Raw genomic sequence first — 12,276 nt, forward strand, 5'->3', positions numbered from 1 at the left:
ATTTTGGCCCTGACCATATCTATGTGGCCACATAGATGTTTATTCTATGCGACCCGGTCACATAGACTAAACATTTTTTTTCTCTCTTTCAAATCTGAATTATGAAAAAAAAAAACCAAAATCAAAATTACAATTTTAACCCCAAAACACAACTTAATTAAAATTTTCCCCAGAAGTTGATTTTCAATTAAAAATTTGACTCGAATAATATCATTCCCAAAAAATTTAGAAAGTTCCAATTCAATGGGATATGTGCTTGCCAAAGGACTTAGCACCAAAACCAGTTTATGGAATAAACTTGAAACACATTCCGAAAATTTTTATGAAGAACAACTTTGTGCATCGAAATGCGTGACTTCACACTAAATCCCCCAAAACAACTTCAATCAACTTGACTCATGTCACCTTATGTGTGTAATGCTTAGACTAGTATGCGTGAAAAATCGATGTCCTAACAAAAAAAATGCAAATGCAAAAATTAAACAACTCCTAAAATAATGTGAAAAGTAAAATAAATCGAATGATACAGTGGGTTGCCTCCCACCCAGTGCTAGGTTATAGTCGAAGCTTGACTTTTCTGCAGCTATTTTATTCTGGTATCCCGAGTTGAACGGTGGACTTTTGGTTGGAGAAGTCACCGCCCCAGTAGTGTTTCAGCCTTTGTTCATTAATAGTGAAGGTACCCTTAGTCTCATGGCTAACTTGTATAGTCCCATATGGTAGGACTCTCATTACAGTGTAAGGACCCGACCACCGTGATCGTAGTTTTCCTGGGAACAGCTTGAGTCTCGAATTATACAGTAGCACTTGCTGCCCCTCTTCGAATTCTCACCTCTGAATATGCATGTCATGCCACTTCTTGGTTCGTTCCTTGTAGAGTTTTGAATTTTTATAAGTTTCCATTCTAAATTCATCTAACTCATTAAGTTGTAGAAGGCGCTTTTCACCGGCGGCACTCAAGTCCATATTTAACTGTTTCATAGTCCAATGTGCCCGGTGCTCCATTTCTAGTAGTAGATGGCACACTTTTCCAAAAACTAGGTGGTATGGAGACATGCCTATCGGTGTCTTGAATACTATCCTGTAAGCCCATAATGCATCGTCTAGCTTTTTAGACCAGTCCTTTCTAGATGAGTCCACTGTGACCTCGAGTATTCTCTTCAGCTGCCGATTAGATATTTCAACTTGTCCGATGGTTTGTGGATGATATGGGGTAGTAACATGGTGTTTAACGCCATATTTATTCAACAGCTGCACAAACTGGCGATTACAGAAGTGTTTGCCCCCGTCACTGATTATAGTTCGCGATGTACCATATTGGATGAAAATATATTTCTTTAAGAACCCAATTACTGCCTTTGAGTCAATTGTTGGCAGTACAATTGCTTCCACCCATTTTGATACATAGTCCACTGCTACCAAGATGTACTGATTTGAGAATGAAGGAAGAAAATGTCCCATGAAGTCTTTTCCCCAAACATCAAATATCTCCACTTCCAAAATGTTATTCAATGGCATTTCTTTCCTCCTCGAGATATTTCCAATGCGTTGACATCTGTCACACCTCTTGACAAACTTAAAGGCGTTTCTAAACAGTGTAGGCCAGTAGAACCCTGATTGTAGAATCTTTGTAGCTATTTTTGAAGCCCCAAAGTGCCCTGCATATGCAGATGAGTAGCAGTGCTCGAGAATCTCATGTACTTCTTCCTCAGGTATGCATCTCCTTACTATCTGATAAGCCCCTCGCCTATAGAGAATTGGATCCTCCCAGATATAATACTTCAATTCGGCGAAGAACGTTTTCCTCTGGTGACTTGAGTAGTCCGGCGGTGGGATGGAACTGGCCAAGTAATTGAAGATATCTGCATACCAAGGTGCTTTATCTACTCTCAACATCTACTCGTCTAGGAAGATCTCATTGATGTCCACTAATTTTTCTATCTCCTCAGGCTCTAATCGGGATAGGTGGTCTGCTACTACATTCCCACTGCCCTTCTTGTCTCGTATCTCGATATCAAATTCTTGTAGCAACAACACCCAACAAATCAATCTCGACTTTGCATCCTTCTTTGTGAGCAGATACTTCAACGCAGCATGATCTGTGTAGATGATGACTTTAGACCCGACAAGGTATGATCTGAATTTGTCGAATGCATATATCACGACCAACAACTCCTTTTCGGTGGTGGCATAATTGATTTGCGCATCATTTAGAGTTCTGCTTGCATAGTAGATCACATGAAAAATCTTGTTCCTCCGCTGTCCTAGTATTGCACCCACGACGTGATCACTGGCATCACACATCAATTCAAAAGGCAGTTCCAATCTAGTGCCACAATTATTGGTGCTATCGTGAGCTTCTCCTTTAAAGTGTTGAATGTTGTGAGACATTCCTCATTAAACTCAAAAGTTACGTCTTTCATTAGCAGATTGCATAACGGCTTAGTGATCTTCGAGAAATCTTTTATAAATCTCCTGTAGAACCCCACATGCCCCAAGAAGCTGCGAACTCCTTTAACTGATGTAGGCAGTGGTAACTTCTCAATAACTTGAATTTTTACCTTATCCACCTCGATTCCTTTTATCGAGATCCGATGCCCGAGTGCCTTCCTACACCATAAAGTGGCATTTCTCCCAATTAACACCAGGTTAGTCTCCTTGCATCTCTATAAGACCAAATCTAGGTGTTTCAGACATTCATCGAATGAAGATCCAAACACTGAGAAGTCCTCCATGAAACCTCAATAAACCTTTCAATCCTATAGGAGAATATTGCCATCATACACCTCTGAAATGTGGCTGGAGCATTGCAAAGACCAAAAGGCATCCTACGATAAGCAAAAGTACCGTAGGGACAAGTGAAAATGGTCTTCTCTTGATCTTCTGGTGCGACAGGTATCTGATAATAGCCCGAGTATCCATCAAGGAGGCAGTAGTGTGAATGTCCAGCCAACCTCTCCAACATCTGATCAATGAATGGGAGTGGGAAGTGATCCTTTCGTGTAGCTGCATTGAGTTTGCAATAATCGATGCAAACTCTCCATCCCGTAACTGTTCTGATGGGAATTAATTCATTCTTCTCATTTTTCACCACTGTGATTTCCCTTTTTCAACACCACTTGAGCTGGACTGATCCATGCACTATCTGAAATTGGGTAGATAATTCCTGCATCCAGTAATTTTAGTATCTTTGCCCTGACTACTTCCTTCATGTTCGGATTCAATCTTCTCTTACCCTCTATACTTGGCTTACAATTTTCCTCCATTAGAATTTTATGCATACACAGAGAATGGCTGATCCCTTTAACGTCAGCTATTGTCCACCCAATCGCCGTATTGTTCTCTCTGAGTACCCTGAGCAAATTTTCTTCCTCCACCTCACTGATTGTGTTCGAAATGATTACTGAAAGTGTATCTGACTCTCCCAAATATGCATATCTGAGATGCGGCGGTAGTTGCTTGAGTTCTAAAACTGGAGGTTGCTGAATGGAAGGCAATTGCTTTGTATTTCCCGTCCCCAGTTCCTCGAAGTGCCTCTTTCGGGTGTATGGCGGGTTGGTTTCCAAAAACTTCGTACATGTTTCAACTTCAAGAGAATCTGACTAAACTGATTGGGATTGTGCAATGCATGCCTCATAGGCGTCAGATGGGCTGTGAAGTAAGAATGTTTCTTGTACTGCCTTGCCAATGATGTCAACTTGGTAATAGCTATCTAATTCTGCTGGCAGTTTCATAGCTTTGAATACATTGAACGATATCTGTTCCTCTCCCAATCTCAAGATCAACTGTCCCCTTTGAACATCAATTAACGCTCTTCCTGTTTCCAGAAATGGTCTGCCAAGTATCAATGGGACATCCTCGTCTTCTTCCATGCCAAGATAAGAAAATCAGCTGGAATATGAACTTTTTAACCTTGATAAGCACATCTTCAATTATCCCTCTGCGATGTGTCAGTGACCTGTCTGCTAGCTGAAGTGTCACAGTAGTCACTTTAGTTTCTCCCAAGTTGAGTTTCCTAAAAATAGACAGAGGCATTAAATTAATACTTGCACCGAGGTCGCATAATGCTTTATCGAAATAGACTTTACCAATAGTACAAGGAACAGTAAAACTCCTTGGATCTTTCAGTTTTGGTGGGAGCTTTTTCTGGATTCTGGCACTGCATTCCTCCATAAGCATTACTGTCTCATGGTCCTCCAGCTTGTGTTTGTTTGATATAATGTCTTTGAGAAACTTCACGCAGCTAGGTATCTGGAATAGTGCATTAGCTAGTGGGGTGTTGATATGAAGCTTTTTGAAGACTTCTAGGAATTTTTTTGTACTGTTGCTCCAATTTTTGCTTCTTCAACCGCTGTGGAAAGGAAATTGGAGACTCGTATGGGTTAATTGTGACTTTGGCCTTATCCTGTGACTTTTCTGAATCTTCCTTTGGAGTTGATTCCTTTCAACAGTCTCTTCTTTAGCAGGGAAAAATATCTCTCCAATCACATCCGGTCTCTTGATATGGATTTCAGGCAATTGTGCTCCACTTCAAGTTGTAATGGCCTTGGCTTGCTCTTTGGGATTGATTTTTATGTTACTCAGCAAGTTACCTGGCATTCTACCAGTCGATGCTATGGCCAACTACCACATCTGAGTTTCCAAATTTTTGATGGTTGCATTTTGATTTTGATGTGTAGCTTCGGCTTTCTCCATGAATTTTCCTATCATATCTTCCAATTGAGGCCTTTTCTCTTGTTGTTGAAATTGTCCTTGTAACCTATTTTGATTCTAGTTGCTCCAAGAGAAGTTGGGATACTTCTTCCAATTAGGATTGAAAGTTTCTCCATATTGATTGTTTTGTTAGCGTTGTCTCCACTGTGCATAGTCTGCTTGCTCAATTCCTTGCATAAGTATTGGGCATTCCAATGTTTTATACTCAGTTCCACATTTCTCACAATTGCTCTTCTTAGCTTGTGTTGCTTGTGATACAGAGAGTCGATTTTTGTAGATATTGCTGAATAAGTATCCAACTCGTAGACACCCGGAGTTTTCCTTGGAATCGCCCTCTCAGAAGACCACATGGCTAATGTGGTAGCCATTCTCTCAAATAATTCCAATGTCCCATCAACTGGTCGTGTGGATATTGAGCCATCTGACGCTGAATCCACCATGCTCTTGTGGTATGGAAGTCACCCTGTGTAGAAGAATCAGATTTGGGTCTTTATATCAAAACCATGTTGAGGGCACTTCCGGAGCATGTTTTTGAATCTGTTCCAAGCTTTTTCAAATGATTCGGTTTCTCCTTGATTGAATACTATATGTCATGTCTTAGCTTTGTTATCTTGGCTGGGGAGAAAAACTTTGTGCAGAATTTGTATGCCAACTCGTTCCATGTAGTGATACTTGCAATTGAAAGTGAATCCAACCATTCAAATGCTTTGTCTCATAGCATATGTGGAAACAGCCTTAGCCTAATAGCGTCGTCCGAAATCCCTTGGTATCTGAAGTGTTGACACATATCCAAAAATTGAGATATCTGTGTATGTGGATTTTCCTCGGCTTTGCCATAAAACTGGTGTCCATTTTGAAATAGCTGTATCACATTGGTCTTCAGCTGGAAATTTGGCTGCCCAAACGGTGGATACACTATGATGGATTGACTTTGGATTACTTGAGGAGTCAAGAAATCTCCCAGAATCTCATTTCCTTCGTCCATTGCCTTTCTTTCATTAGCTTGAATAATGAGATTGTTAAGCTCGATAGCCATTTGTACTTGTGCTTCTCGGTGATCTCTTTGTAGTCGATGAAAAGTGCGCTCGATTTCAGGATCAGCTGCAATCAATTCTCCTCCGGTCAATCGTGGCATGTAAATCTGAGAAACTAAACCAGTATGAGCACTGAGATTCAAACAGTACTAAAACACAAATAAGGGATACTAACCTAGAATAAAAATAAAAACAAAATTATACTAGCAAAATAGAAATTGAAGTTCTAATTAGTGCCTCGAGAAATAAAATTAAACTAAACTCAATCCCCCGCAATGGCGCCAAAAACTTGTTCACGAAATTATTTCTTTCGATTTAAAACTACCGCAAGTGTACAATTCGTTAACAAGTAATAAAGTGGATTAAATGAGTTCGATTATTGACCCACGGAGATTGATTAGTTCAATTTTACCTATCATCGCCATAATCGAAACTAAATTACTAAAGTGAATGTGAACCTAATTAAAACCCTAATTTTGGAAAGAAAACCCTAATTATGCAATTTTTATGATTGAATTAAATTAAATATGCAAAAAAATATTTTTAATACTCTAGAATGAAATCAAATGTTGAGAATGCACGTTTATTGTAATCAATAGAAATTAAATACACTAGGATCACAATTTCCCATGCAATTATCACTCTAAAACCCTAGTTTCACAATGTGACAATATACTTCAATTGTGACGAATCAATGTTCCTAAATCTATCCAATACTCTCTCTCGAGATGTATCGAACCTATTTCTACATATCACCGGCCTATATGTCTATGACAAGTGCATATATAAAAATGCATGTTGTTTTATGAATACTTAAAGATTCACATAGGGCATAGCGGTATATTTCTATCGCTTATCGGACCCTACAATGATTTATATTATGTCGAACTTATTCCAATTCTCTCGAATGCAAGAATAAATCACTCAAACTCACACAATTACGAGCCCTTAATTGCGGAAACATTAATTGCATATAACTCATTCAAAATAATAGAAATATGTCTTAATGTCAAATTGCAAAACTAGAAAATTAAAGATCAAATTACATGGTACATCAATCTCCTAGCACATGAAAATCTAGTCTAACATGGTTAAAATAAAAGAAAACATCAGATTTTGGATAAAAGGCATCACCGGGTTATGAAATCTTGAGAAATCTTGAAGCTCTTCGTGTAAATCTTCGTTCTTGCGCTCAAAATCCTCTCCAAAAAGTGTTTTCTACCTCCAATACGTTATGCCTCTTTCTGAACGTCTTTTGGTATTTATATCGCGTGAAAATTAGGTTACCAAAAGAGTTTCAGTCGTATAAGGAAACTGTAGAATCGGCCCCCGAATTTGTTCTATGCGACCGCATGGTACATTTCTATGCAGTTGCATAGAGTAAAAAAATTTGAGAAAATATTCTCGGGAAGCCTCTATGCGACTGCATAGAGGGTAGCATAGTGCTACCAAATATGCAAAATCTCTATTTTGGTCCTTGAACTTTCATTTTTCTTCATTTTGGTCCCTTTGCAATTCCTTTTTCTTCCAATCATCTTGTATTGCTTTCGAGTTCATACTTAGTATATTTGCATTCCCAGGTTGCCTTTAGTTCAACTTTTGATTATTTGCATCCTTAGTCCTCGAACTATCACTTTACTACATTTTAGTCCTTTTTCGGCTCGTTTCTCCTAAATTCCACCATTTCCATAGAAACACCTATATTACATGAATTCAATGAGATTAAGTCATAATTTAAATATTTTGCTCGTTATTAATTTATGTTTGTGATCTAAATAAGTGTGCAAAAACACACTCATCATGTGCCATCAGAATAGAGCTCAATCTTACTTTATTTTTCGTCATTCATTTTTTTCCTCCGACACATACATGCAATCACTTGAAGGTCCTGCTTGGATCAGTATTAATAAACTTTTCTTATTTTTAGCATATGCGTGAAAACAAATTTTCTTCTTAAAAGGTAGCTTTCCCATTCAAAACAAAGACGGAATATGCAAATTCTCATAGACTTTTTAGCTTAGATATGTAAACCACGCCTTCTTGTACCCAAGGCTTGTTCACCTTTTATATCTCTATTTTGGCAGAATTCAGTTATTGATATTAGTATTTCGTGAATCATGTTCTATTTGCTAATGCATGTCATCCTGATTGTTTGCGTCTGGTAAAGCTTAAGTTCATGGCTTCTTATAGGACTTCCATTCTCGATCCAGTCGACGGTGGCAATATGCACTGCTTCACAACAAAGAAAGCATGTGTTGCATGCTTGGCCCTCCCTATAATGATCCAAGTGGCCATCATTGCCAGTATTGCTTCCATTTCCAATTTACAATTTTTTTAGGAATAGCACTACTAATTTGGAACCATATGTGTTTGTGCCATGTAGAGTCTTTGAACCTATTACTACGTGCCACCGAAAAAACAAAAATATGATTATCAAAACGATCGAATAAGTGTATATCTAGATTGATGGAAAGAAACAACAAATAAAAAGATGGCTCCCAATTCTTCCAAGTTACGATTGTTTATATGGTTTGTACTCTATAGGCATGTCTCAACTCTTGAGTTCAGAGATTAATTCTATCGTATTACTATAGTGAATTTGATTTTGACGTCTCTCCATTTTACTAACTTAAGTTCATCTTTTGTCATTCAGAAATATGATCATTGTTTTCCTTTCAATTAACAAACACTTTCTTTTTGGTTGACATCAATAATATTTCTCATCACAATCCATGAATCAAACATTTTAATTTTTTAGGGAGAAGTTGAATAAGGTAATAATCAACTGTGTGATAACTTCCAAATATCTTAGATTTAGGTCACTTCGAATCTTTCTCAACTGTAGTAGAGCAATGTGAAGTTTTTTCCTTCACTTTTTTTTTTTGTACAATGTAAATAGCTTACTTTGTTATTTGTTTAGGATCCAACATTGCTCAAATTGCCAAGATTGAGCCTCTTGGGAAAAAAATCTTAAGAGGGGAAGAGCTAGCTGAGGTAAACTTTTTGCATAACTAATTTACATTTTTGTGTTCCACTAATCAAATTAGTTTATTGTAATAGATGATTTTTGGAAGTGCCAAGTCTCTTAAGAGCTATTGTGCTCATCTATTGCTTTCAAAAGATAACACATATTTCACTATTTTAAAGAGTAAAAATTCATTTCTAGTTTATGAAATTAATCTGTTGTTCAGGTATGTTGCAAAGTCTTACATGGATATGTCCAGAACCATTGGTGAATAAAGAGTAATCGGATTTTGATTGATGAAAGCCATGTAAGAGGAGAGCATGACAAAATTTAGCAAACCATTGTCGTGAGGCCTGTTTTAGACCATATATGGACTTATGTAGGTTGCAAACCAACTGCTCTCCCTGTTGGCCTGAAGTGATAGGGGGTTTATAACCCAATGGTAAATCCATATATATTTCTTCAAAGAGATCTCCATGGAGGAAAGCATTATTGACATCCAACTGAATGATGTGCCACCTGTTAATGGCTGCTATGGCCAAATGTAACTTCACAGTCACAAGTTTCGCAACTGGAGAGAAAGTTTCTATAAAGTCCAACCCTTCTTGTTGAGTGTACCCTTTAGCCACTAAGCGTGCTTTGTACCTATCAATACTCCCATCTGATTTATACTTTATTTTGTATACCCATTTGCAGCTAATAGTATGCTTTCCTCTTGGCAAAGTAGTGACAAACCATATATTATTTAACTCCATAGCAGCTAGCTCAGAAGCCATGGCCTCCTTCCAGTGATCATGTCTCACAGCCTGATGATAAAATTGAGGCTCAAGATTGGAGGAAATGTTGAAAAGAAGAGTATTATGAGGCTTAGAGGATTTTGGGTATTGAAGGTAATCACTCAAAGGATAGTGAGATGAGGACTGGGGAATGGGAGAATTAGCTAAAAGACTATAATGAAAATCTTGTAAGTATGATGGAGGTCTGCTAGGTCTAAGTGATCTTCTGAGAGTAGGATAAGCTGGAATGGTAGGTGAGGCTGTGATGGACTCTGATGTTGGAGAGAAAGAAGGAGGAGATATGGTGGGAACATGATCATTAGTTGAACCATGATTTGGAGTATGATGGAGAGGTATATCAGGAGCAGGTTTAGGCAATACAAGGTTAGGAAAATTGTCAATGATCTCATGACTACTTGAGATGGAATGAAAAGGGAAAATACTTTCATGGAATATCACATCTCTGGATATAAAGATGGATTTGGATACAATGTCATACAACTTGTATCCTTTTATGCCAGGGTGATATCTAATGAACACACAAGCCCTTGCTCTAGGATGGAATTTTAGGCGATGAGATGTAAGGGTCAATGCAAAACAAAGGCATCCAAATACTTTGAGAAAATTATAGTCAATTGGAGTTTTGTGCAGTAAGGAAAATGGTGATTGATTTTGGATAACATGTGATGGGGTACGATTGACAAGATAGGTTGCTGTGAGAACACAATCTCCCCAAAACTGAATAGGGACTTGTTACTGGAAGAATAAGGCCCTATTAAGTAAGTGCTGGTGATTTCTCTCAACAACAGAATTTTGTTCAGGCCGTTCAATGCATGAAAATTGATAGAGAACAACCTTTGAGCTAAAGAAGTCTGTGAAATGTAACTTAGGAGCATTATCAGACTTGAAGGCTTTAATTACCTTATTAAATTGTGTTTCAACCAAACTAAAGAACTTAGGAATGATTGCAAGAACATCTGACTTTTGCTTCATGAGATATACCCAAGTGAACCATGTACAATCATCAACCAAAGTGAGAAAATATTTGTGTCCACTACGTGTTGGGGAACTATACGGACCCCAAATGTCACCATGAACAAGATCAAACGCATTGGGGGATAAATGATTGTTTGAGGTAAACGATAATCGTCTTTGTTTAGCAAGGGGGCAGATAGAACATGGGACAACAGCATTACCCTTATCATCCTTAAAATGTAACTGATCCTTCAAACAAGCTAGTCTTTTGAAAGACAAATGACCAAGTCTATTAAGCCAAGTACAAGAATCCACATTATTCATTACAAAGGAATCAGAATTACAGATAGATTTGAAGGTATCACATTCATTTCCCATAGTACTGTCATAGATGTAAAGGCCACCAACACGTTTACCCCTGCCAATCATCTTCAAGTTGCATAGATCTTGAATATCACAACAATCAGTGAGAAACCTGACACTTATAGAGGATTTTCCAGTAAGTGCACTAATGGATAGTTTCCTTGAGACTGATCTGGAATATGACCAGAAATTTGATTAGCAGCAGTAGTATTTGGATGAGGAATATAACCTGTGTGGCTACTTGATCCATCTTTCAGCTTTGACTTGTATCTTGGTGGATATCCATGGAGTTTATAACACTTATCAATCGTATGTCCTCCATATCCACAGTATGTACAAATTGGCCTGTCTTTCTTTTGACTCCTGCCGTGAAATGATTGCCCTGTGCCTGCTCTTTTCACATCATTTCTTGTATAGAAAGCCAAGGAATCAGCAGTTCCAATAGTCAGATTAATGGTTCTTTGATGTTCCTTTTGTGAAATAAGTGTAAACACCTTGTTTATTGGTGGAATTGGATCCATTAGTAATAGTTGCCCTCTCACTCGGGCATAAGAGTTATTCAATCCCATTAGGAATGACATGACGTATCCCATATGGTGATGCTCTGCCAACCTTTTGTTACCCCTACATTCACACTTTCCACAGGAACACGATGGCATGTACTTACTTAATTCTTCCCAAATTGTTTTTAGTTGGTGAAATAAGCACCAACAGATAATTCTCCTTGTGTGTGGTTCATTAATTCGCACCTTGATTGGAAAATTCGAGGACCATTTTTCTGTTGAAATCTCTCCTTGAGATCATTCCAAATCTCTCGAGCAGATTCGGAATATATTATGCTAGCAGAAATCTCCTTTGATACGGAGTTAAGGATCCAAGAGATAACAATATTATTGTTATGGATCCAGGAACTAAGAAGCTTAGTGTTGCCTTCAGGTCAATCGATTGATCCATCAACAAAACCAAACTTATTTTTCACTGATAAAGCTATAGTTATAGCTCAATTCCAGGAAGTATATTTCTCACCTGTTAGTTGCTGCGAAACCAGAATAAGCCCCGGACTATCTGAATGGTGAAGATAGTCCGGACTAGAGACATCATCAATGGCGGAATGGCTCACTGATGAAGATGAAGCTTGATTTACTTGAGTTTGATCAGTAATTTCTGCCATGGTAAATTAGAAGAAATTGCTAAGCTAAAGAAGCCTCAGCTCTGATACCATATTGAAGAAGAAAGAGAATGAAAAAAATGGAATTGTATTTTCTCAACTCGAAAATGTGTCTGATATTTACATTAAATAGAAGAAAGAAAATGGCAGGAAAATATTACAACTAACAGCTAAGCAAAGTAGATAATTTTGGCGCCAAACTAATCCCAATTAGTCTGATACCCTCCGACGGCATCTCCTGGTTTCTTAATCTGTTCAATTAGGTTACCAATTCTGATCACC

At 37.9% G+C, this 12,276-nt stretch overlaps 1 protein-coding gene across 1 annotated transcript; it reads right to left on the minus strand.

The window, feature by feature from the left end:
• Positions 1 to 10,945: 10,945 nt before the first annotated feature.
• LOC111391037 lies at positions 10,946 to 11,997 on the minus strand. The gene is made up of 3 exons (XM_023016176.1): positions 11,853 to 11,997; positions 11,576 to 11,756; positions 10,946 to 11,450 (listed from the first exon to the last, which is right to left on the minus strand). The coding sequence occupies exons 1-3, from the start codon at positions 11,995 to 11,997 to the stop codon at positions 10,946 to 10,948; spliced, it is 831 nt and encodes a 276-aa protein (XP_022871944.1).
• Positions 11,998 to 12,276: the final 279 nt, after the last annotated feature.

The sequence above is a fragment of the Olea europaea genome, chromosome 3, assembly GCF_002742605.1.
Source record: "Olea europaea var. sylvestris chromosome 3, O_europaea_v1, whole genome shotgun sequence".
Classification (NCBI taxonomy): domain Eukaryota; kingdom Viridiplantae; phylum Streptophyta; class Magnoliopsida; order Lamiales; family Oleaceae; genus Olea; species Olea europaea.

Excerpts from the sequence above, each read along its gene's own strand:
- LOC111391037 (XM_023016176.1), bottom strand. The coding sequence starts at position 11,997 with ATGGCAGAAATTACTGATCAAACTCAAGTAAATCAAGCTTCATCTTCA. Across the intron at positions 11,757-11,852 it reads GGTTTCGCAGCAACTAACAG|GCAACACTAAGCTTCTTAGT; the intron begins GTGAGAAATATA and ends ATTGACCTGAAG. Across the intron at positions 11,451-11,575 it reads CCTCGAATTTTCCAATCAAG|GGGTAACAAAAGGTTGGCAG; the intron begins GTGCGAATTAAT and ends GTGTGAATGTAG.